General features: G+C 46.5%; 3 protein-coding genes across 4 annotated transcripts; 2 read left to right on the forward strand and 1 right to left on the reverse strand.

Annotated features, from left to right (window-relative positions):
- The first annotated feature begins 1346 nt into the window (after positions 1–1346).
- Positions 1347–9657, forward strand: LOC135368828 (caspase-3-like). The gene is made up of 7 exons (XM_064602363.1): positions 1347–1455; positions 3542–3635; positions 4324–4399; positions 4871–5063; positions 7490–7671; positions 8078–8180; positions 9329–9657. Exons 1-7 carry the CDS (start codon positions 1437–1439, stop codon positions 9580–9582), a joined length of 921 nt encoding a protein of 306 aa, XP_064458433.1. The 5' UTR covers positions 1347–1436; the 3' UTR covers positions 9583–9657.
- A 1283-nt stretch (positions 9658–10940) lies between these two features.
- LOC135368823 (neprilysin-1-like) lies at positions 10941–14898 on the forward strand. Its single transcript, XM_064602352.1, has 2 exons — positions 10941–11586; positions 12824–14898. Exon 2 carries the CDS (start codon positions 12883–12885, stop codon positions 14869–14871), a length of 1989 nt encoding a protein of 662 aa, XP_064458422.1. The 5' UTR covers positions 10941–11586; positions 12824–12882; the 3' UTR covers positions 14872–14898.
- Positions 14899–15318: 420 nt separating this feature from the next.
- Positions 15319–23325, reverse strand: LOC135368833 (ornithine decarboxylase-like). 2 transcript variants are annotated; one of them, XM_064602367.1, is made up of 10 exons: positions 23224–23325; positions 20081–20178; positions 19801–19897; positions 18978–19054; positions 18692–18858; positions 18481–18615; positions 17307–17472; positions 17041–17194; positions 16869–16972; positions 15319–15811 (listed from the first exon to the last, which is right to left on the reverse strand). In XM_064602367.1, the coding sequence occupies exons 1-10, from the start codon at positions 23276–23278 to the stop codon at positions 15437–15439; spliced, it is 1428 nt and encodes a 475-aa protein (XP_064458437.1). In that variant the 5' UTR covers positions 23279–23325; the 3' UTR covers positions 15319–15436. The 2 variants fall into 2 exon arrangements, with proteins under 2 accessions (XP_064458437.1, XP_064458438.1); XM_064602368.1 differs by lacking the exon at positions 23224–23325 and adding an exon at positions 21119–21269.
- Positions 23326–23709: the final 384 nt, after the last annotated feature.

Here is a 23709-nt window from a genome sequence, read left to right on the forward strand (position 1 = left end):
TGTGCGAGGTGTGGGCAGTTTAACGTCGCGTTCACCTTTTTTGTGACACTTATGCGGATCATAATTGTCACAAAAAAGGCGTACGCCTCCCGTTTCCAACAAATTAGGGCAGATAACGATATCATTCGAGATTATGGTTGGCTAGGAGCGTGCTATGCGGTGAAGTTCATTTTTAAGAGTGTATAGTGTGCTATACTGTTTTCCCGCTCTATTGATTGACTGCCCGTGAGTGTGTGAGGGTCCCGCTGTGATTTGTTTTCATTGCACTGAGGACTTTGATTCAGAGTGTGTAATAGCTATACAGCTCTTGCAATGGAGCAGGTAGCAACCACACTCGTAAAAATGAACTTCACCGCATAGCACGCTCCTAGCCAACCATAATCCCGAATGATATCGTTATCTGCCCTGATTTGTTGAAAACGGGAGGCGCACGCCTTTTTTGTGACAATTATGAACAGCATAAGTGTCACAAAAAAGGCGTACGCCTCCCGTTTTCATCAAACTAACTAACTTTACTAACTAACTTTACTACTTTTACTAACTTTACTAACTAACTAACTAACTAGTGGAAATGGAGTTGTGCATTTATTTTTCAGAACAGAACAGAAAGTCCAGGAAATGGGAAATATTCCTGCTGGAACTGTCTTCGATGTGAACACACAGTTCCCTCTGCTGTAATGTCACATTGGAGAGAAATGTGAGCCTCGAGACAACACCAGCAAACCTCAAATGTAATACGAAGGCTGTTTGAAAGGTTTATCGGCCTGCACTGAAATAAGCAAACTTGTTGTTTCGGATCTGTATATCAGTATACAGTTACATAATATCGAAAGGAACCCCGAAAGCAAAATATAAATAAATAAATAAATAAATAGTGAGAATGTAACTAACTACCGTAACAGGGCTACATGGCACGCCTGATCAGCTCAGGATCGTTAGCGTATTCAGAAATTACACTGAAAGTAGGCATCAGCTCTCTCAACAGCGGCGGATTGTGAATAATGTCATGTAGCGCAATGATATCTTGGATTTCTCGGATTTCAAGGATTTCTCGATCGTACGCAGCAGACAACGTATGGAGCCCCGCTTTTTATACTTGGTACGCATACATGGCTCGTTTATGATAAGCATTCTGGGCAGGACTAGTGACGTATTGATGCTTCACAGATGTTCATCTTTCTTTTTTTTTTTTTTTTTCTTATGCAGATATCCTACAGCGTCAATGAGGAACACCACTTTTCTTTACATTTTGACTTGAACTTTGTTTTTTTTTTACATTTATTACTTCTTTTACATTGACTTCTTTCACACTTTGCATACGTAGCTCCACCTGTGCACATAAACCTGAGCTGTATTCTACCATATTCCCACTATCCCGTACAGCGCACGCCAGAAAGATAAGGTACACCTCTCAAAGAGAAAGGTACACAGCGACAATGTCGGTGAGCCAGGACGGTAAGCGCATAAATTTATACCGCTTAAGTCACTTGCGTGTTTTCTGCCAATGCTGATACTATATACTTTCTCAAACTATTGCACCATACAACCAATGCTGCTAAGACACCGAGCTGCGTACGGAAAGCAGGGAAAGTGTCGGAGGGCCCGTGCCCGCTTTCGTTACACAGAAGGGTCGAGGAGCAAAGAGTCGACTCCAAATATTCAATGCCACCATAGGTGATGTTAGTTTTTCCAACAGACCTGAACACGCCGATGTTCAGCATGCTTATCTAAAAACCGCTACATATACTTGTCCGCGACACTTACCGATGAGGCGGGGCGCCATTGTTATCGGATAGGTCGATGCGCAGTTAGTCATTTACCCATTAAAAGTCCCCGTTTAACTCCCCAACATAGGTATATGGGCCCCGTCATAATGAGAGGGGGGGGGGGGTACCGAAAACAGGAAGAACGAATAGTGAGGTTTAGTATTCCGGGAGTATTCCACGACAACGAGATGATAAAGGAAGTTATCAAATCCAAGTTTACCGATGTGATGTCACTTGCTGCAAAGAAAGAGGCTTACCATGTTCTCGGAACTGTTATCGGGAATACGTTCCCGTGGACTAAAACTCACTAATAACTTGGTGCGGAACGGAAAATGTCGTTGGGAGTGGATGACGGGAGCAAGGTTCACAAGTGCTCGATAAGGCATTGCATCCGTGTACGGTCTTTGTCTGTGATTTTTGGTAGCATAGACCTCGCAGAATAGGGCGGCAGAACGTATGTAGGGTATGTTTTTTTTTTCCTCTTTGTTTGTTATATGCCTTTTTTTCGGATCCGGAGCGAAGGAGGAATTCGGATGTTAATGACACATTCGTGTGCAACAAAGTTATTCTTTTGTGTCTATCCAGTCCTGGTCCAGTAACTGGTCCTACACTGATTCGAGAAGGGATGTTTTCAGGACGGTCGCTCCATTTTTTTTTCGACTATCCTCTGAATTAACGTAACAAGAGTTAAGTATTTCAGATGTCTGTCGTATGTGTTCGGCTGCTTGCACTGAACGTGTGCCAGTACTGGGCAAAAAAGGTGGAAAAGAAAGAAAGAAAGATAAATAAAGTCTCACATATGCTTTCACTGACGCGGCACGCGTTCAGATGCAGCTCAGCCAATAAGGGATGTGGCAAAAAAATGTGTGTGGGGGGGGGAATATATATTTATTGAATGGAAAGGTCTGCCAGACCAAGGTCGGCATGCTATTCCATTTTAAAAAAATCAAAAGAAAACGAAGAATAAATAGAAAGGAAAGGACGAATAGGAAAAGGTGAGTCTCCGTAAAAAGGAGGAAAAACAAAAACGAAAAGAAAGAAGGGAAAAGGAGAAAAAAAAATAGCAACGAAGAAAGAAGAAAGAGAAAAAAAACAAGAAGAAAGAAAACGAAGGTGAGGCTCCTGGAGCGCGCAGCTCAGAGCTTAGAGGCCAGGCCAGTGCACTTCAGAAAGTGCAGTAAAGCAGTTGTGACGGCCCACTGTTGGTGCTGAGGCACAGGGCCAAGAAGTGCGGCCAGCGTGAGCTGGTTGTACCCGAAATGTGGCAAAACTAACTAACTAGTGGAAATGGAGTTGTGCATTTTATTCTTTCTTCTTCTTCTAAAATTTCCTCGTGGGGAAATCATTGCGCCGATGCGCCGTCTGCATCTGAATAACATATATAGTATCCCAGTCTGTCCAGTGCATCCTAAAGAAGTGTGATGATTTGAAAATTGCTAAATATTTTGACAACACTGTATCGAAAGAATGCGAAAAGCGCGTATACCTGCTGGCGTAAGAAAGCAGAACAGAAAGACTTGCTGGAACTGTCTTTGATATGAACGCACAGTTCCCCCTGCTGTAATGTCTGCGGCTATACATTGGAGCATATAGCCATAAGATGGACAGCCATATAGGGATTACTTCGTATATACCTACACCAGGAAATGAAGTTTTGTGGTTAACACCACTTTATCAGTGTCCTCACTTAAATGTTGAGGTTTCCGTGCATTTCAACAAACACCGCAAGATAACTTGAGGACGGCAGGAGATATAGAGACACATTACAATTTCAGCTCTTCCTTACAAGGAACCCTCGGGGTCACTGCGTGCGTCATATTCGTCCATATCTACGCCGGTATACACGGAAGGTACAGGGCGTAGCACAGGGTAAGGAAAGCGGTCTACTTCTCTCTTAATAGTGCTAGTATGTGTATAGTAAAGAAGTTTAACATCGCTCGAAATCTTGCCTCGTCTTCTCAAGCTGACCACCAGATGTCACCATGCTAAATATTTTCGCTCTCCGGTGCGTCATAGCTGTGCAATCGAATTTACAAAAAAAGAAAATAGAAAAAAAAAAGAAGAGTCGGAGTCGCGGACGGACGGCCGACACGATGGTCTGAAACGCTGGAGCTGTGCCGCTGTACGTCACTGGTCACGTGAGGAGAATAGCATACGTCACGACGTCCTCTCCTTCTGCGATGCGCTCCTTGCAAGTGGAGAAGAATTTTTCAAAGATGCGCGGAACAGAGACCTCGCGCTCGCTCTGTAGGTCACCTACGTTCATCGTTCTTTCGCGGGAACTCATTTTATTCCTTGTAGAACACTCTGCGCCTAAAAACGAAAGATAAAATGTTGGGGTCACCTCAGTGCTCCTTTAAAAAAAACCATTCACGTGTAAATATGAGCGCGTCATATAGTGGAAGCCAGGTTGTCATTCCTGCTCATTGCAAATAATAGTGTACGAACGTGTCGACGCTGAATACAACTTTATTAATAGTGGTGCTTTTGATTGATGTGAACGCGTGTTACAGGAAGAGTGCTCAAACATGTATTTTCTGCCGTATTTGTCACACAGTTTGGATGAGAGGTACGAATTGAACAGCTTTGTACGAAACGAAAGAAAGAACACCTGTCTCATCGTCAACATTGAGGTAAGTTCACCGTGAGACTTCAAATACCATTATCGACGATTTCAGCGCCTGAACATCACCACAAGCTCTGAGGTAGCATATGGCCCCTGGCGATGAAACTGACTCCCCATTAATCATGTCAAAATAAGGTTGCTGTTTATCAGCATCTGAAATATCGATAGTGGCACAGTAGTATTGATATGCCAGTAGGCATCGTGCCATGACATGACTGAAGTAATGTCAATGTCCTCGGGATAAAGCATCGATTTTTATAGACTGCTGGGTAAAGTATGTCATATAGCAATGCAAAAAGCATACTCCAGAAATATTGCAAATAACGTAACAGAATGCGTAACGGTTAAAGCTCCTATTATACTTCAAAACTCCAAACACAACTATTATAACCATATTTGTAGCGTCTCACAGGCCACAAGATGTGCCACGGCGTCGCTTTCACATTTCTGGACGTTTCATGTTGTGCGCTTCTTGCAGGCGTTTGACACGCTTCCGTATCGAAATGGTGCCGCAGAAGACACGAAGAAAATACACGCTTTGTTCGATGAACTAGGATTCACATGCATGTTGGTCACGGCAAACGGAGTCGTGAACTACGCAGACGTCCAGGAAGCCACAGGCAGACCTGGCAATAGGCTTACGAGAAGGGACATACACAAGGCAATAAAAGGTAATGAATGATTGAGATAAATATAGTTTGCAGATGTTTCGCGTAACACTATTTGCTCCGAGATTGGACGGTGTCGGCGCGCTGCGGAGAAACGATGAACTACCGTCGTGTGGATAACTTCCTCGCGTCGTCTGCTTGTACACGTTTATTCCGCGATCAGTGCAGTAGGTCGAGCGATGGGGAGCCGAATAGTATCGTACCATCGCGGAACAAGTGATTTTCCGGTGAATACGCACTAGAATTACGGAAATGAACCATTAACTCCGAACGGCGCGTGTTATCTACACTAGAAAGGTGACAGTGTCTCCCCCTATAGGTCCCTCACTTCTGTCGCTCCACCTCTGGCACATTGCGACTTCGGGCAGTGTGTAGCGCTGGACATTGTTTCCTTATTATCGGGAATTCAATAGTGTTGAGCAAACTGCAAACAGCGGAAATAGAACATATATTTTTTGTTGTTGTAAAACGGCAATAGATCTCTACCCGAGAAACGTCATCATGACGTTGGTAGACAGACTGAAACCGAAACCAATCGGAAGGGGAGGGCTGGGTTTCACGAATGGGCACTTGTTCGCTGCCTCCTATTGAAAGAAAAGCAGGACCGAAGGTCGCGTCCCTTTCATAGACCATCGTAATCCCCTCAAGACCCCCAATTCGTCCATAGCTTCGAGCGTAGTTCAGCTCTACCAAATTGATGGAAGCTGTCCAACACTATGACGTCATTTGTTTACAAACAGGGAAAGGTCTATTGTGAAGCTACTTTATCATGCCACTAGATGGCTGTACTCGCTCTAAGAAGAAGAAGAAAACAGAAAAAAAAGAGCGAATTGGGGTGCAGTAACAGCTCAGTCCCCTGAATTGCTATTATCGGACTCCCCAATTTAGTCCTCAGATGCCGAAATTTACTCCCCAAGCACCGCAAAATAGTTTCTAAACTTCGCATAGACTTCATTGCATAGGGACTAATGTAAGGTAAGGTGGGGCAAGATTAGACAGAAATTTGCAATTGAATACGAAATTTTATGTTTCGTGTTTAAAAAAAAAAAGTAGTCATTGGCACATTCTCAGAGGTCCAGAGCTTCTGACCTGTAAATGCAGAACGGACGTATCCAGCCTAAATTAAATACAGAACAAGAAATTGAAAAATGCAGATTGTCTCTTCCTGCCCCAACCCTCGGGGCAAGATGAAACACGCCGCAGTAATTAGTTTTTTGCAATCCAAGCAGACAAAGCAAAGCCCGTGGGCCCCTACACAACCCCCTAGAGCCCACCGCCCACATGATGTTCAATAAATGATGAAAGATGAAAGTCACTGAAAAGGCTAGCAAGCTGTAGGGATCGAACCCACATCTTCTGGATTACCGGTCCAGGGCTCTACCAATTGAGCTAAGCTAACACGCCTCTCCTGCGACCTTCGGGGTGCGTCATTTGGTAGAGCCCTGGACCGGTAATCCAGAAGATGTGGGTTCGAGCCTTACAGCTGGCTAACCTTTTCAGTGACTTTCATCTTTCATCGTTGATTTCTTAGGCATTTGAGGCTTTGTTTGTATCTGTCCCTTCTATGTTGTTCCAGCCCTCAGAACATCAGTTTCTCTCTATGTTCAATAAAACCAGTCAGAATCCGGTGCTATTTTGCTCCGCAGTCCTTTGCAAACAAGGCACCGTCAGTCTGATGTAGCGCTGGACGCTCGCTTATGAGTCCACTTCCTCTCGAAGAAATTATGCAACTACAAGGTGACCAATTAACAAAACACTCATTAATTAACTCTTTAATTGGAAGATTTCTGGCAAAAGCGAGATAGCAGAATGAGAGATCATCCTCGCTGAAAGCCCATTCCACATTTTAAAAATTCTGAACCAGATTTTTGATGTGCAAATGAGCCGAAACCGAAAAAGTGCGCCTGAGGAGCGCATAGCCCTCGCCCATGGACCCTTATGTGGGCCGGAAAGCGGTTTATCTGGCCAGCTGCGCGACACCTACTCCAATCACGTGGCTCTCTGACGTGAAATCAGCGCTGTACTCCCTGCGTTCCTTCCTTGTCGTGGCCACCAGGTTTCGCGGTTCGCGGTTTCTCCTCATTTGCATATCAAAATTCCGTGATTTTTATTAGTTTTTTAACGCACGTGCGTGTTTTAGCGCTTTTAAAACCTGGAATGGCTTTCAACGAGGATAGCCTCTCATTCTGTTATCTCGATCTCGCATTTGCCCGAAATCTCTTGGTTAAAAAGTTAATTAATGAATTTTAGTTAATTAGTCATCTCGTAGATGCACACTTTCCTCGAGGAGATATCCGCTTGGCGGTGGACTCAACTGCAAAAACGACATTTGTGGTGTTCTCATAGTTTTCAATAAAAAAATCTGTAAGGATAAAAATACAAACACACTATATGTACATGCTTGCTTTCCTAACGGACGTTTCTCACAGATGTAAAGGAAAAGATTGACTCCGAATCCGATATCTTTGCTTGTTGGATCATGAGTCATGGTAAGAGAGGCCACATAGTCGGCAGTGACAACGAAGAAGTATACCTGGACGAAATCCTGCAGGAATTTACTGAAAAAGGCTGCGAGAAGCTCAAAGGGAAACCGAAATTGTTCTTTGTTCAGGTGAGTCTCTGTACCGGAGGAATGCAGGTTGTTTCACCTGACGTGACAAGGAATCATATGAAAAACATGTTTTATCTGAAATATATGGACACGACGGCACTTATCTTCAGGGAATCTTGCGCGTAGTACACGTAGTATCATGTTAATGAAGAAAAGCTCAGTTTTTTTAAATTTAGTCATCAAATTCTGCCAAGTTGTAGCGGTGCCCATCCAACGGACGTTGTCGTTACATTCCTTACCCAAGCAGCACAATATCTTGGCCGAGTATCGGTCCAGTATTGGATCGTTATTGGGCCTTTATTGCCAATATTCGACCAAGATTGGATCTGTGTTTTTGGAGTGTACTGTCATGTCAAAGTTAACTCTTCAAGGAATAAATTGTGGGGTTACCCTCATGGCACTGCAGGCCTGTCAGGCACCTGGTGAAGATGAGGAGGACAACGATAAATGCTGGGACTACGACATTACACCATATGCGGACTTTTTTGTGGGATTCTCCACTCCTTCTGGTAAGTCCTTGTCACATGCAGTCTGAACGAGACGCCAATTCGTGCAGCCTTACGTGAATCGTAACGGATGAGCTAACACTTAGGACAAACACAACATATATCAACATTACTACGCCTGACGAGCGGTGAGCAGTCGGTGACCACTTCGACACTGTATGTGTTGCCCGTAATTTTCAATTTCAGTTTTCTAAATAAACACACACACACACACACAGTATGAGCGCAATTGGGACGCCAATTGTGAAGTGAGACTCACACCAGGTTATCGAATATATAAACCTTCTGAGATTGCACCTCGACTGCTTTATGCCCGACTTTTAAACGTAGCTTATAGCAGTTAATTCACTCATTTTTTTTCTACTTATTCTAAAAATACCATCCTTACCTCAGACAACACCACATAGATAGAGAAAGCCTGCTTACTCGTCGACGTGACGTAACAACTAAGAGTCAGCCAATCAGGATCGCGTTTTCAACGGCGGTAGCCAATCACGAACGTGCTTTCAGTGGTCGCAGTCACGGAGACGAACCACCGTCGTCCGCGAGTAGGTTCCAAGTTAGTTCCAATCATGTGCGAGTTCTTGAATAGACCTCTCCTTGTTTTTAAACAAATGACGTCATAGTGCTCAACAGCGCCACCAATTTGGTAGAGCTGAACTACGCTCCAAGCTAGGGGACGAACAAGGTCGCGCCCGAGAGCCACGGTCTTGAGGGGTTTACGATGGTCCCTGAAAAGGACGCGACCTTCGGTCCTACTTTTCTTTCGATAGGAGGAAGGGAACAAGTGCCCATTCATGGAACCCAGCCCTCCTCTTCCGATTTGTTTCGCTTTCAGTCTGTCTACCAACGTCATGATGACGTTTCTCGGGTAGAAGTCTATTCGCAGAACGGCGAATCGCAATAGCAGACTAGTGTCCATGTAAAAGAGGAAGGAGAGGGGGCAATAAGCAGGCCTTCTGGTATTTAGGTGGCGTTGCCTCAGACCACAGGAAATGAACTCTGCTTCTTTTTTTTCTGGTACTGTTCGCTAGTGCTAATGTGGTCTTTTCTTATCCCCCCTTTTTTATCGACTTCTGGAGCTTTCAGATGATATGCTTAGTCCTTATAGCACATACATTTGACAACCTGCTTTAACCTTGTTCCTGCAGGATATGTATCCTACCGAGATACCATAGAGGGATCGTTCTACATAAAAGCGATGGACAAAGTTTTCAGGAGCTGTCTCGAGAGATCCAGCAGTGTGGACTTCACCAGGGTAATGACCCTGGTAGGAAACGACGTAGCCATAAATTTCAAAGCAACAAGGGATGATGAGCGGGTAGTTACGCAGATGCCCTGCTATGTGTCTTCACTCGTCAAGAGAATTTTTCTTTCCAAGGCCGCGCCGCGTACATCTCCTTAAGATTTACGAATACACTGTTGCCAATAAATTGGCACGTGATGCTAATTGAGAATGAGACTCACGTGCAAACTTCTGCCCCTGAACAAGTTTCTACATTTCATGTTTCTACATTCATCATCAGCCACGTGTTCTCTCAAGCAGCACTCATCTTTGCCCAATATTGGCTTGACATCGGCAATACCTGGCCAATACTTGTCATGATCCGTACCACGGTAAATGCGTTAATTGGCTGGTGTGCCTCCTCTTGTACCCGTACACATGGTTGCTCGATACTAAAACTAAATGATCCATATCACGACATAACAATATTGGTCCAATATTCAGCCAGTATTGCCGATATCCCGCCAGTATTGGGCCAATATATTGTCTGCTTCCACAACGCGCGCTCAACAGTACGCTCAACGACGCTCAACCCTAATCAACTCACCGGACGCCGACGTTTTAGTAACTGGAACTGTTAAGCTCCTGTGGAGCTTTTTTGCCTCTCGCTCCACTACAAGAATGTGCTACCACAATTATTATTATTATTTCACATGTAAGGTATCTCATGTGATAAGGCTAATATGCTGTTCTGATATTTTCGAAGTGCAGCGAACTGGTCATGATGCTCACGTTTCACGATAGACAACGTCACAGTCTACGGTGCGTCAGTCCTCAAGTGACCATGTGACATAAGAACCTCAAAATCGCACGTCTTGTTCTCATCAGCCAAACTACTCATCCTATTTTTCCTGGGCTTCAGAATGGCTGAGGATATCTATGTGGTGAGCTAGAATAATGCGTACTTCTCTTAATAGGCAGACAGGTGCTCCTGCTGCAGAATAGGTGTCCCGTCGCTGTCGCTGAGTTCGCAATTGTTTGATAATGGCACGTGCAGGCCATGTCCATTAGGGTTACTACAACGATAGACACACACACACGTCACAAAGAAAGACGTAGCGCTGCAGCAGGATTTCCGTTACTCCCCCCCCCCCCCCCCCAATCCAGGGGGGCGTACAACGTCCCTGGATTTTTGCACCCTGCCCAGGTTATTGCTCCTGGACTCTCCTGCAAAAAAAAAAAAAAAAACAATAACTCATAAACATATATCCCCTACACCACCCCCGAGGTCGATTTCTCGGGATCATCACTGCGCTGCCGTGTCCCGCACCTGGTCATGTGTCTTCACTGCAACGGCATCTCAGCCTCTTCGCCCTGTAGACCCCTCCTCTATTCGCGCATGCATCTCTTGTTCTGTTTGCAACGAAGCTTACCAACTCGCCAAGTACCAGGCTAAGTCGGCCGTCGACATGAACCCGTTGGCCTCGGTGAATACGCTTTTTTTTCTCTAAACCTCGCGAGGAACGGAACCTCGCCACTAAATGATATTCATCATGCACCTATGACAACTGGTCTGCTCTCGTTCGGAGTACAATATAGTGTCCTATGGGTAATTGAGCTATCACCGTAAATAAGTAAATATTTCACGCACAATATACTAGCGCAGTCCGCCGTCCGTTGCGTGGTCGGTTTATACCCCAATGGATGTGTGCCAAGTGTTGCATTAACATCAATATAAAAAATAATAATAAAAGTAATAAAATAAATAGTAACAATAAAAAAAAAGAAATGACGATGAAGCAGCGTGTTCCAACTTCACCCCTTCGAGGTTTACGTCTGAAAGCGCGACGAAGACGAAGGGGAGGAGGAAAGCTAAACACAGCGGCCACAAGCCTCCTGTGTTCGAGGAAGGCCACAGGACCAGGGCCCGGATTCTCGCTCCGCCCTGAGGGTTAAGTGCACGCGCAGGGACCCTTTCGTCCATTCACAAAGCATGGACAGAAGGGCCTCTTCGCGTCGAACCGAGAATCCGGGCCCAGGATGCTTGACCAGAAGAAGAAGAGGAGTAGGAAGAAGGCTCGAGGGACAGAGGCAGTAACCCTTTTAAGGAACCATTGCCATATCACCGCAAGGAAATTTGCGCCCAGAACAAGACAGTGCTCTACGAGGCCCTTCTAATTATTGGTAAGTTTTATAGGACAGGATAATGCGGTAATGGTAGGCAGGGCCATTCTATATCAGGAGCAGTCTTGGGTTCAGAGTAAAGTATACTGCACGAAGGATTTACCCGAAAGTCCGAGCCCTGCCCGATGCACGGACCGGGCCGGGTAAAGCCGCCTTTTTGCGGGCCTGGGCAGGACCTGGGTTTAACTTTATGGGCCAGGTCCGTGCACTGCCTGTTCTAGATCTGGCGGAACCTATATTTCCCCGCTGTTAGGTGTTAGCCAGCCACAGTAATCTTTTACAACCTGCTACACAGCCCACTCGACAGGGTCCCCCGAAATTTCTCGGGTTCAGGCCGGTCCGAGAAACCTAGAAATTATTCGCGCTTGGACCGGTCCGGGCAAGGTATGGAGCCGTCCGGCTGGGCCCGGACACTGAAGGTGCATCAAGGGTAGGCCGGGCCTTGGCACAAGAATGCGGCCCCTGCACTGCTCTATAGTTCATAGTCCGTAGTAGCTCTATAGTCCGTGCATGGGTCTGCGGGGCTCCCCCGTAGGTATAGAAGGAAACGAATTTTGGCGTCGATGGCTCACTCCCCCGAGATGATAGGTTACTGCAGGGACCGTATTCAAGAACTTCACTACGCACTTTCGCTTGTTCTCGATCCCACAGGGACTCGGAACTTCACATTCAAACGATATTGCCCAGTTTGCACCGTGTTCTCACCTTCCTAATATGTACCTTAGCTGCTGTTCCATTCATTTAATCAACTGTATCGGCCGTGTACGCTATTTTGGATTGGAGAAATGAGCCAGCTGCACTGCTCGTTGTAATGCTCGCTTTTCGTTTATGATAAAACTCCAGAGGACGCATGGACAATGTCGTGTTTATCGAGGCGATTGGGAACCTTACACTTCTGAACATTCAACGTGCACTTTATTATCTGTAACAATAGATGATATGGGATGGCGCCACTGTCTTTGGCAAATGCGGAATGCACGCATCAGACACAAGACGCCGAGAAAGAAATAGCTTTCCGATGTGTTTTCCGGATTTATTACATCTTTCTTTGAACGGAAAAGAACATCACGTGCTCTTGGGAAGGTGCACAACATGCGAGTAGCCAATGCGATTGAAGTAAATCGTAACAGCATTGCTGTCACTTGCATCAAGTAGGAAAAAGGAGATTTTTTTTGTTGCAGTAACGTTACCTGCACGGAGAAGGACACACGTTCTAACTCCTGCCTTCTTTTGACAGCATGAACCATCAAAAATACACCAATACGTCCCTCACTTCCTGCACTTCATCCGCATCCTATGCTGGTCATGCCGACGCAAACGCTCGAACCACAAGCACGGAGCAAGAGGTACTTGATTTGCTTTGGATGTGCTCTCATCGCGACGTCCTTATTCATTGCCTTCGTGTACATCGCCCTCTCGCCGCATGTCGCCCGTCGGAGTGCCTTAAAGGTCGACGTCTGCAACACATTCGCTTGCCAAGCCTACGGAGTCATGATCACCAGGACCCTGAACACTTCCCGCAACCCGTGCGACGACTTCTATCACTACGTCTGCGACGGCTGGAACAAAATGCACGCCACGTCGGTATACGAGAACCACATGAACCAGTTTGTAGAGCAGCTCTCGCGTGAGCTGCAGGTCCCTGTACCGGCCAATAACCAGACTGCGGCTCAGAAGGCAGCAAGACTTTACCAGTCCTGTAGAGCAGTGGCGACTCAAGCGGTCGACGAGACGGAGAACTTCCGACGCATTCTACGCGACTGCGACATCGATTGGCCAAAGATCTCTTCAACTGCAGACGCACTTGCGACGCTGGTAAAGTTGTACAAGACATTGAGAATGGACACACTACTCAATATTGGCAGGACTCACCACAGAGGTGCACAGGCTCTCCGGATATTTCCAGCATCCATAGTATCTAACACTCTGAGGCGAAGAGGTCTCATCAACAGCAGAGGGAAGTACGAGGAGTACTACGCAAACATGGTCAACTTCCTCAAGACCGCGGACACCAAGGAGGATGAACTGCAGCCTTACTCAACTTTTGCGCGGGTCGAGGCGGATATCCTCGTGGACTTGCACAGCGCATACAGGAGCGGACGTAACAGACCGCCTCTAACGCTGAACCTATCGCAGTTGCACGAAATAACGCCGTCCATACCTCAAATAAGATGGAACCTCTTGCTGATCTCGGAACAAGTAACAGAGTTCAGCCCAAAGCTTCCCGTCCTCGTAGAGAATCCGCAATACGTTCGCACGTTCAGCAACCTCCTGAGGACGAATGGTGAAGAGACGGTGCACCTGTACATCGGTTGGCTCGCTGTCCAGGTCATCGCGCCACACTTGACGTCAGACGTGGCCGGCGTCTACTGGGGTGGCCAGAGCTTTGGACTCGACAACAACGTCCACCTTTGTTTGCACTTCACCGAGGTAGCCATGGGGTGGGCCGTCTATTCCCAGTTCAACAGCAAAGCCTTCGACCAGGCTAGCCTGGACAAGGTCCGCAATATTACTGCAGACATCGCCACATCCATCGCCTCCAAATTCGCGTACGGAGTACTGGACAACGCCACGATGAACAAGATCGACTCCGACCTGCGTCGAATGCTGGAACTTTATGACAGGTACCAGACAGGACGAGCGCTGAATGAGGTATTCAAGAATGTGAGTGATATGGGCAGTACCTTCTCAGCCAACTGGTTGAACGTGGCGAAGGGCTTAACCGACTACTACGCCAACGGCACTGATTTCGTGAACAGCTTCTTCACAAATTATATTACGACCTCCAACGTATATAGCTTCGACTTCGGGGGCACGTTGCTCGTTCCTCCGTACGCCACTATGCTGCCCACATTCGAGCCAGACATAGTGGACTCCGTGCAAAGCGGGGCCCTGGGAACCATTATTGGTGTCACAGTTTTCAATGCTATCCACAAAACACTATTCAATAGCTCTTCGAAGGAACTGCAATGCTACCGAAACGTGTTTAGTAATACCCATAATGCAGATTACCTGGCGGACTCTGCAATTTCCCTGGAGATCGCTTGGAACGCGTATCGTAGCTACGCAATGCGAAGCGGGCTTCGCACGAGGATCAAGGGACTACACAGCCTGTCCGCGGACAAACTGTTTTTTATTTCTCAATGCTACCTCCTGTGCGGGCCCCAGGACGCTCTACACCGGGCTGAGATGTGCAACGAACCGCTGAGGCACAGCAATGCATTTTCAGATACTTTTACGTGTCTTACGGGCAGTGCAATGAATGCCACAAAGTGCAGCTTGTAGAAAATAATAAAGCAGCACCAAAGGCAGCATCTTGTAACTATACAGTTACCTGTTACTTCTGCAAAGGAAACTTATATACTCGTGTTATTTGTCTGTACTATTTAGTATGGTGCTTATCCACAGTATTTGTTCCAGTTCTTATTTTTGTTTCATTATGTAGATAGCACAGACTTCCAGTGATGAGTTAAGCCAGACCGGAGGCGCTCGTGCTGTTTGTAGGAGAGAGATGCCCACCCTCGATGACGTCACCTACTTTTGGAGATTCCGAAACTATGGAGTTTCGCGGCTTCTTTCGAAGCTTAGTGGCAACGCACTGACGGCATTTGTATTTTGCGCACTGCATGATTCTTTAAACGAGGCCCCTGTTACCCATTGGCAGACTCCTCCTGAACTGCGTCCTTGTGAACTGGGTTCACAAGGACTAAACCATTCATTGAACATACCGCGTTGCGTGGTACTGCCTTTATTACAACTGGCTTGTCGTAGAATGCAAAGCGATAAATGGTTCCATTTGTAGCAAGGACAGTTGGTGCTTGAAGACTGTTCCTGTATCCCATTGAGGACTTCATCTCTGCAGTGACTTGAGGGCTCCGTTAGTGCGACAGGACTCCTCAGAGTAGTCCTCTCGAAGACATTCCTTGACAGGTTGCTGCCGCATGAGGGGGACGAAGTGGCCATAACCCGGTCGCATGGGCCACGTCCTGAACACTTTCTCCAAAGCGGCTGCCCGAGCAGGTGAAGCTATGTACTTAACGGGAGGAAGGCTGAAGCCGTTGAAACCGCAGGCAAGAACCAAGGAATAGGCGCCCATGTTGTCCATCAGCAGCCATTCGTCGACGTCGACTTCGAAAAGACGCGTGTTCTCCAGAATAAAGTCGTTTGGATTACACGTCGCACCCCATATGGTGGTCAGGACGTCTGCCGGTCGGTCGTAAGGAGGCTGACAGGATGGTAGACATGTTATTCACTCAAAATTGTGGTTCATGCAAACAGACGAGAACGAACGAAACGTGGTAAAATTAAGTTCTGGCGTCTTTTCTCCATTTTGCGCTAGCTCTCATATCCTGTTTACGAATTGGCTGTTCGACCTCCTAACCCTTTCCACCACTTAAACAGACGACCTGAAGCCAATGGCTCATCACGTCTTTAACGGGAGCACGGGGTGGTGGGGACTGTGTATTCATTCTGCTCAGAGATGGCAGGTCGAATCAACGACAGGAAGAGGAAAAAGGTAATGTGGAAGATTTAGGGGGAAGGAGATGGTGCCACAGGGGAAGGAGGGATGTCAGTTCCCCTTGCTCTAGGATTCGGATGGTCCCGCGGAGCTACCCACCACAGAAAACATGCGAGCATCCCTCAGTATAGCCTTCATTGGGATGCTGCCTGTACCAAGGTAACCGCCCACGGGAGCTAGGAGTGTTCACTAGTATTTCTACCTCCCGCGGCATGTTCGCGGTAGGAACCCCGTGTAATATCCCTGTCCGACGACAAGCCCAAATGCCATTGGGGAATTGGCCTTTCAGGAAAATGACCTTTGACAACCCTGTCAGACGGCAGCGTAAAAACACTTTTTAAAAATTGCCCTTTACGCCCAACGGAGTTCCCCAACGGCCTTGACGATTCAAAACGGAGTACTCTCGATAACAGCACCGACCACATCGCTCCTGACAATGCTCAAGTGAAAGATAAAACATGTAAATGTGACAAAAAAAAAAAAAAGAAAAACGAGTCCGGATTCAGATTGTAGCCACGTTGCAAGGCTTTGTAAGATGACAACCTTAGTACTAGGGCACAGAATGAAACAGAATCGAACTAGATGGCGCAAGGAGCCGTAAACAAGCAATAATTGGCTCTGGCAACATGAGGCTTTTACGACTCATCTGACAGGGGCTATTCCATAAAGGCCATTTCAAAATCGAAAGGTCCTTTAATCATGTCAACTGCCATTTCCAATGCCGTCGGACAGGGGTGTAAGTGCAGCCAAGTAGCACACTCACCTTTATAGGCCTGTACGTAATATCTAAATATTGGTAGAGGTCCCTAGGAATGCAGTTGTACTTGCTTTCATTGATGTAGACGTGCTCATGACGGACGGAGACACCTGGAAGTAATCGTTACCTGAGGACTCCTCTGCCCACGTGGCTATACATTTCACCATTTCCTGCTTACCGTCAACAACCACGTCTCGCCGGCGTTTGCCGACCACTTTAGTCGCCAGTGTGTAGGCCGAAGTGACGAAGAACTGACCTGGTTCGCCAATAATTTCTACTCCGCTGGATTCGGGAAAGTGACGCTCCAGCTCGGTCCGGATTGTGAAACATACCTGGCAGTACATCCCCATCTGAGATTCAGCAAAGAAAGCTCCAAAGCCGCGAGCATTATCAAAGTTTAACGCATGGCGGAGGTCTGATGCAAGTATATTACAGTTACAGTACCTCTTGAAATCGTTTCATTTTACGCACTCCACCAGGAAACCCTCCTCCAATGTCCAGGATGGTCATCGTAAAGCCGATTCCTTCGGCAATGTCGAAGACAGCCCTGCATTCGGCTATCGTATTCGCCCATATCTGTGGATGCTTGTAAGCGCAGCCGACATGAAACCTGAAAGCGCAAAACCATTAAAAAAAAAGTGTGTTAAAGGTACCGCGAAAATTCGTTGTTGGCTTTCGCGTTTTTTTTTTTTTTTTCGCCTACCAGTCGAAACTCGTTAATGTGACCACGGCCGTTCCTGCAGATTTCGGTCATAAAGCGAATTGTCGCATTAACGAACACCACGTGTTACGACGAGTCGCACCATGCCCTTTACGCAAGCTTCGAAAAGCATGAGGCTTTTTTTTTTTTAATATTCCGGGTTAGCGCCGCGAAGCAACTGTGGCTATGAGAGGCGTACGAATGTGGACAGGAGTGGGGGTATGCGTCCTGGGCCGACTTCAGGGGGAACTGTGCCGACATTCGTGTGGAAAGTCTATGGAAAACCAAGGAAAACCAGCTCGGCCATGCCGCTGGTTGGGGCATTTGAAAAGAATGTGTAAGACTTTATTTTTTTTTTAAAGAAAAAGTCTGATAAATACGTTTGCTTAGTGTAATTGTCAATCTGACGCATATCCGTTTCTTCATTCCCGCAGTCAGCTTTGTTCATTTGCGCTCGCTCTCAGACATGTTCGATGAATGCCGTATGACTGCGGCAGCTCACTCTGAGCATATGACCAAGGACACTGCTCTCTTAAGCACGTCAGACAGGGACATCATGAGTCACCCCGAAAGCGGGCTCGCGTCATAGTAACGAGGTAAGGTACAGGTGTTCGCCTCTAGGTCTGCTGAAAATACTGGTCATTGTCATATAAACGAAACGTCATATTAACGGCGAAGAGTTACATGCGGAGTTACATTGGGAAGGAACGGTTCCCGAGAAAAATGGTCATAAAGCAGAAATGTCGTATTAACGAATGTCATATTAACGAGGTTCGACTGTATACGGCACGTCCAACCGTGCACGTTTTCTTTTTGCGCTCGAAATCCGATGCAAAAATTTGAGTAAATTCAACACTACAGTACACCCCGTAATATGTCGCGTGTTATACAGGTGAAACGCAAGGAACCGCCACTCACGAGAGCCCGACGACTTCCAAGCCCATGAACTTCGCAAGTTCCAGAAGCTTCCGCGCATCGTCGAATTGCGTCCCATATTTCTTGTTCATGTTCTGCATTGAGCCATACTCGTTTGCAGCCATCCTCATGAGTAGCCTATTGTACATGAAGGAACGCAAACAGGAACAAAATATATGAAAGCTTGTCAAAGACAGTACCTATTGTAGGTCACCTGACGTCCTTGTTCTTGAACTTTTCCAGTTCCTCCACAGAATCGAATGTTATCAAGTTGACGCCGTGCTCCAATGCAAAGCGTAAGTGCGAAGAGCACTTTACTGTGTTTGCGTAGACGATTCGGTCCGGAGAGACGCCCATGTCAAAAACCATATTCATTTCCACCTGCGGATCGCGTATAATTGGGGCGTCATGCAACCATGCGAACTTTCGGGTCAAGTCTGGTACAACAATGCTTGGGAAAGGAATACGAACGATGCCATAAACGTAGAGACCATCAGTACCTTGTTGGAGCAGTCGTAGTTGAAGCCTAAGGAGTTGAGGGTCCATAAAACCACAGCATCCGTGCAAGCCTTTACAGCTAAATTGCATGCAAACAGCGAGAATTAGCCGAGGCGAGCTCCACACAAGGACGACACAAACACAGAAGCATCCAAACGCCCCCAATCCACCGTTCTTCGCAGTTCTTCAATATAATATGCGCATATCACGCGGTAAAAAAAAAATAATAATAAATAGATAAAAAACATGTTCAAAGTTGCTCTTTTAAACTGCATATAGACGGGCGAGAAACCAGTTTTGTGAGAGAACATAACTGTACAATTGTGTATTTTAACGAAAACTTCACCTGGCGAGAAAAACGGTATAAAATCGACCACAAGTCGAAGTGCTGAGTTGCCGCTTGCGAACAAGAAGATTGTGCAAACACGAAGTTGACAATGACACACAAACGTCACTGCTCTACTAGGCGATATTTCTGAACGCAGAATGTTCTTGATGCATCAGTTCCTCAAACTTCATCTCACCCCTTCCCCTGTGGCGAAGGACACCCCTGAGTGGTAACCGACTGACAGACTGCAGCATGTCTCTTCTATCTCTTCCGATACGTCGCCGTATAAATCACACCCGAGAAACCTCGATACGCCCGACCCAATGCTACCCGGCAAGACTGTACGGACGGTCGGAACCAGACACGGCTCTGAGGGACAGACACACGCGGGAGACATCATTTTTGTCACTTGATACGACGCGAAATAGGCAAGTATACAGCTAGCATCCAATGCTGTTAAGCAGAATGCTGAAAGAATGTTGCATGGGCAAGCTCACCAAAGTAAGGAGTAACTCTAGGTAATTCTTGAGACCACATCCTTGCCTTGTACTCGATGTCTCTCAAGTCGCATATATAGAAGGCATCATCCATGGCCTGCAAGAGTGACATAGTGTCCGTGTGAAGCTAGAACGTGGAAAACACTGCACAGACACTTTCATGTAGCCGCGCTCCCGGATCGCAAGTCTATTGCTGCTAACAATGTCGCTATCCAGTTGCTAGCAACTGCAGCGGAATATTCGCGAAAACAACACCAATGCACTGCAAAGTAAACGTCACCTGGTGCTCGATAACATCCTTGGCAACGTCGGCGACTTTCTGGTCGACGTAGACGCACAGGTCGTTCGGACCGTTTTTCATTCTGTACCTGCCCCTTGCTAGGAATAAAACCGGCGTCACAGCAGTGGAAGTCAGTCGCGAATCCAGCAAGTATAGTTGTTGTGTTGGGATGCCAGCCTGGATGGATCCCGGGATGCCAGCCAGGAGCACAGCAAGGCAATGTGAGAAAGAAGAAACGTGAGGAACATCTCGGTTTCCGGTCTCTGAACTCTCCTTGGCGCTCCGGCACTTATCGCAGGCGCTAAACTACAAACTAATACTTTTAATGTCCATTTGGGTTCGTTTCAGACAAATCGCCATACTCGTGGAAACAACCAACGTCTCGGTTCGTGAGGCTCGATCAAACTGGCTGCATGTCGCCAGTTAAGTGCCGGCGCCAAGTCCAAGGAGAGTTCAGAGACGGGAGTCCGAGGCGGTCCTCACGTTCCTTCCTTCTCACATTGCCTTGCTGTGTTTGCCAAAACACAACAGTAGTTTGGAAGCCAAGGCTTGTAAAGATCTGTACATCAGAATCATAGTGCAAGAAACGCCTCGCAAGAATTTCATCTGGACCCTGCTCTGATCTGGACTAAATCGCAAGACGGTTATGACGTCTTCTAACAACATCTCGTCCATAGAATAAATGGCTCGCGCCTCTGACGAGCTAGCCTGACAGCCCGTATTACTCTGAACATAAAGGTAGGATGCATACGGGCTGATGCTGATCTGGACACGGTGACATTCCTTGGGATTGAGGGACGACCACGGGCAAGACGTCACGAAGCAGACACTTGTCCTCTTGCTTCATGTCCGCCCGTCACAGTCCCTCAACCATAAGGACTGTCACCGTGTTCAACATATTACTCATATTGCTTCGCAATACATCGTGTTAAAAATCATGCCTTCAAATGTGTGACATTTAGGAGTAACCTGAGCTACTTCCTTCAGGTGAAAGCTAGCACTGAACATGTTAAAAATAACGTACACGAGTGAGCTCACCTGCCAAACTGCGCTTTTACCAAATTGTATTCACGCACTCAACTGACGGACGTAGCCTGCCAGTTCGTGGAGGAGATTATCGTGTAACCTGCCATCTCATTGTGCAAACGGTAAACAGAAGTGGCTTCCGTTTATCTCTTCTTGGTACAAACTGATAGGAGCAAGAAAGAAAACACAATGATGTCGCATAGTCCTCTTTTTGTCACCTTGTAAGGTGGTTAACTTTGTGCGCATTAACGCAACTGACTGCATCATTAAGACAAGAGCATAGATAGTCCTTTGCTTCCACCAGCACAACCACACTTCCTGATTACACGTGATATGAGGAAGATGACCTGAATTGGTCGTCTCCGAGGGCGATGGCCCCCAAAACACTTTCTGTTTCTGTTAGACTTCGAACCGGTGATAAGGATAGCCACACTTCAGAGGCAAGGGCTGTTGCAAAAAAAGAAAAAGATAACACAAAAGCACGTGTCTTGTGTGTGTCAGCGGTATAGTATTCTATGAACTGCTCGTTCCCTTGACAGTTTCGAAAATAATGCGAAGATGTTTGTATTGGACTATCCTCACAAAGACGAAATTAAATTGCTTTCGCGCGATTCTTCTTTTTTTCTCTGCTTTCAACTGTGCAAATACGCGTAATCTTACGATGTGTAGATTGCACATTTGCAATGCGAACCAGAAAGGCAAGACACTCGTGAATGTCAGCACAATCCACTACAAAGTCTGACGCCGTTGCTGGATAATCGAGCGTATTTGAGAGCATCGAAGGTTGCACTGCAGATTTTCTGGCTCTGTGCTCTCGGGCAGATGGAGCACGCTATGCTCCGTGATGATGCAAAACGTTACATGGCATTTCTTAAGTGTCTCCCACATAAACCATAGAGATAAAACGATAAAAACGTTGAAGAAAAGAAAAATCACCACCACCATCATCACCGCAGTATAACCCAGAGGTATTACCAGCTCCTCTAGGAAAGGTGTGCAGACACGCAGCCTTCTTTACACAGCAGGTTATCATTGCTCCGACAGAAACCTCCAGCAACAACCAAAGTGTACATTCTTCAGATTACACTTTGATTACAGAGATTACACTCAGATTACAGAGATACTTTGGACAGGCCGTCCACGTGTGGTGGTGATGCTCTAGCGGCTGTGTGGTCCGCTTTGGTTTCTAATAAAAACCCGTACTCACAAGCAGTTGGAAATGAAAATAGCCGGCATATGAGCTCATTTGCCGATAGGGGATGTTATCGGTCACTGGTGCTGAAAGTCTCGCGTCATTTGATGGCAAACGTAATGGCGTTAGGTGCCTCCTCCCTCCAAATACTCACTGGTGATGCGTCTCATGGTATGGGCTCATTACCTATGAAGTACGGTGGGGGGACTCTAGTAAATTTACCCCCTAGAATCAGTTTCAAAGCAGACCACCAACGGGCGCCCCCGCAGGATTTTTGTTCCAAGGGTGGGGGGTGGGGGGGCACACCCCTCACCTCTTTTCCCGGAGACGGACACTGCGGATTGTGTGGGTGTTGAAAGGTTCATATTATTATGACATCTGAGAAAAATCATGACAGCCTATGAATAAAGAGTACACAATTTTCATAAATGACGTCCCAGTAAACCACGAATATCATGGAGACGTCCAAAATGTGTCGCAGACGTCTAAGACGTCGAGACATCCTATGCACGTCCCAAGGATATTCTTGATTGGATCCAAACGATGTCGCAGATGTCACAACTGTAGCTATGTTCCATGGACGTCCAGTCTGTCTCCTCAAAATATTTTAGTTGTTGGAAATATCCAATTCTGTACATCCCCTGTACGTCCTAAAACGAATATCTTGGGTACATCCAGATTTGGATGTTCTGAGGTGATCGCATCACGAACGAAAAAGTACGTGCAAACAGGGGCTGAATGACGTTTCTCAGAAACAAAGGGCGGTCCTGTGCAAGATTTTGCTCCTTCCAAAACTGACTGTCAATGTTACATTGAGCACTTATTGAGAAAGAGGCAGAGATGCGGAATTCTGTGGCACTATCAAATTTGACTTTCGATGTCGATCTGAGTGTCTCAGACCAAGAGTAAGAAACACAGGCGTTACCTTGTTGCAGAGTTAATACACCACGCAACTCCTCACGACTGTTGTTTTTGTGCATAATCGAATTATACTTATACCCCTGACACACGGGCACATTCAGAACCTCTTATCTCAAGGCCTTTTGGAAATTCCACAAATGACATAGAAAACATTCACGCAGCACCGTTTCGCGCTCTCTCCGGCATCGAACTTGTTGCCCTATCTACTAAAGCAGTTGAGATAAAAGGCCCTAAATGTGCCTCCGTTTTGTTACGGAGGCGAGCAGTACCGCGGAAGTTCGCGCGACAAGCAATATATAGCAGAGTTCGAGGTAACTCGTTACTGTAACTAGTTCCTTTTTTGGTAACTTGTAACTTAACTCGGTACTTTTACGCCGGTGTAACTTTCAGAGGAACTCGTTCCTTTTTCAGGTAACTTTGCCAAAGTAAGTTAAGTTCCAAGTTACTTTTAATTCGCTTTTCGCTAACGTCCGCACATTTTCTAGCTTTC

This window comes from Ornithodoros turicata, chromosome 9 (genome assembly GCF_037126465.1).
Source record: "Ornithodoros turicata isolate Travis chromosome 9, ASM3712646v1, whole genome shotgun sequence".
Classification (NCBI taxonomy): Eukaryota; Metazoa; Arthropoda; class Arachnida; order Ixodida; family Argasidae; genus Ornithodoros; species Ornithodoros turicata.

What these genes read in the sequence shown, in the direction of transcription:
- LOC135368828 (XM_064602363.1), top strand. An exon ending in CGAAATTGTTCTTTGTTCAG is followed by an intron (nt 7,672 to 8,077) that starts GTGAGTCTCTGT and finishes ATGGCACTGCAG; the next exon opens with GCCTGTCAGGCACCTGGTGA. An exon ending in GGGATTCTCCACTCCTTCTG is followed by an intron (nt 8,181 to 9,328) that starts GTAAGTCCTTGT and finishes TTGTTCCTGCAG; the next exon opens with GATATGTATCCTACCGAGAT.
- LOC135368823 (XM_064602352.1), top strand. Translation starts at nt 12,883, where the DNA reads ATGCTGGTCATGCCGACGCAAACGCTCGAACCACAAGCACGGAGCAAG.
- LOC135368833 (XM_064602367.1), bottom strand. Translation starts at nt 23,278, where the DNA reads ATGCACAAAAACAACAGTCGTGAGGAGTTGCGTGGTGTATTAACTCTG. An exon ending in ACTACGACTGCTCCAACAAG is followed by an intron (nt 18,859 to 18,977) that starts GTACTGATGGTC and finishes CGCGATCCGCAG; the next exon opens with GTGGAAATGAATATGGTTTT. An exon ending in AAATGAAACGATTTCAAGAG is followed by an intron (nt 17,195 to 17,306) that starts GTACTGTAACTG and finishes ATGTACTGCCAG; the next exon opens with GTATGTTTCACAATCCGGAC.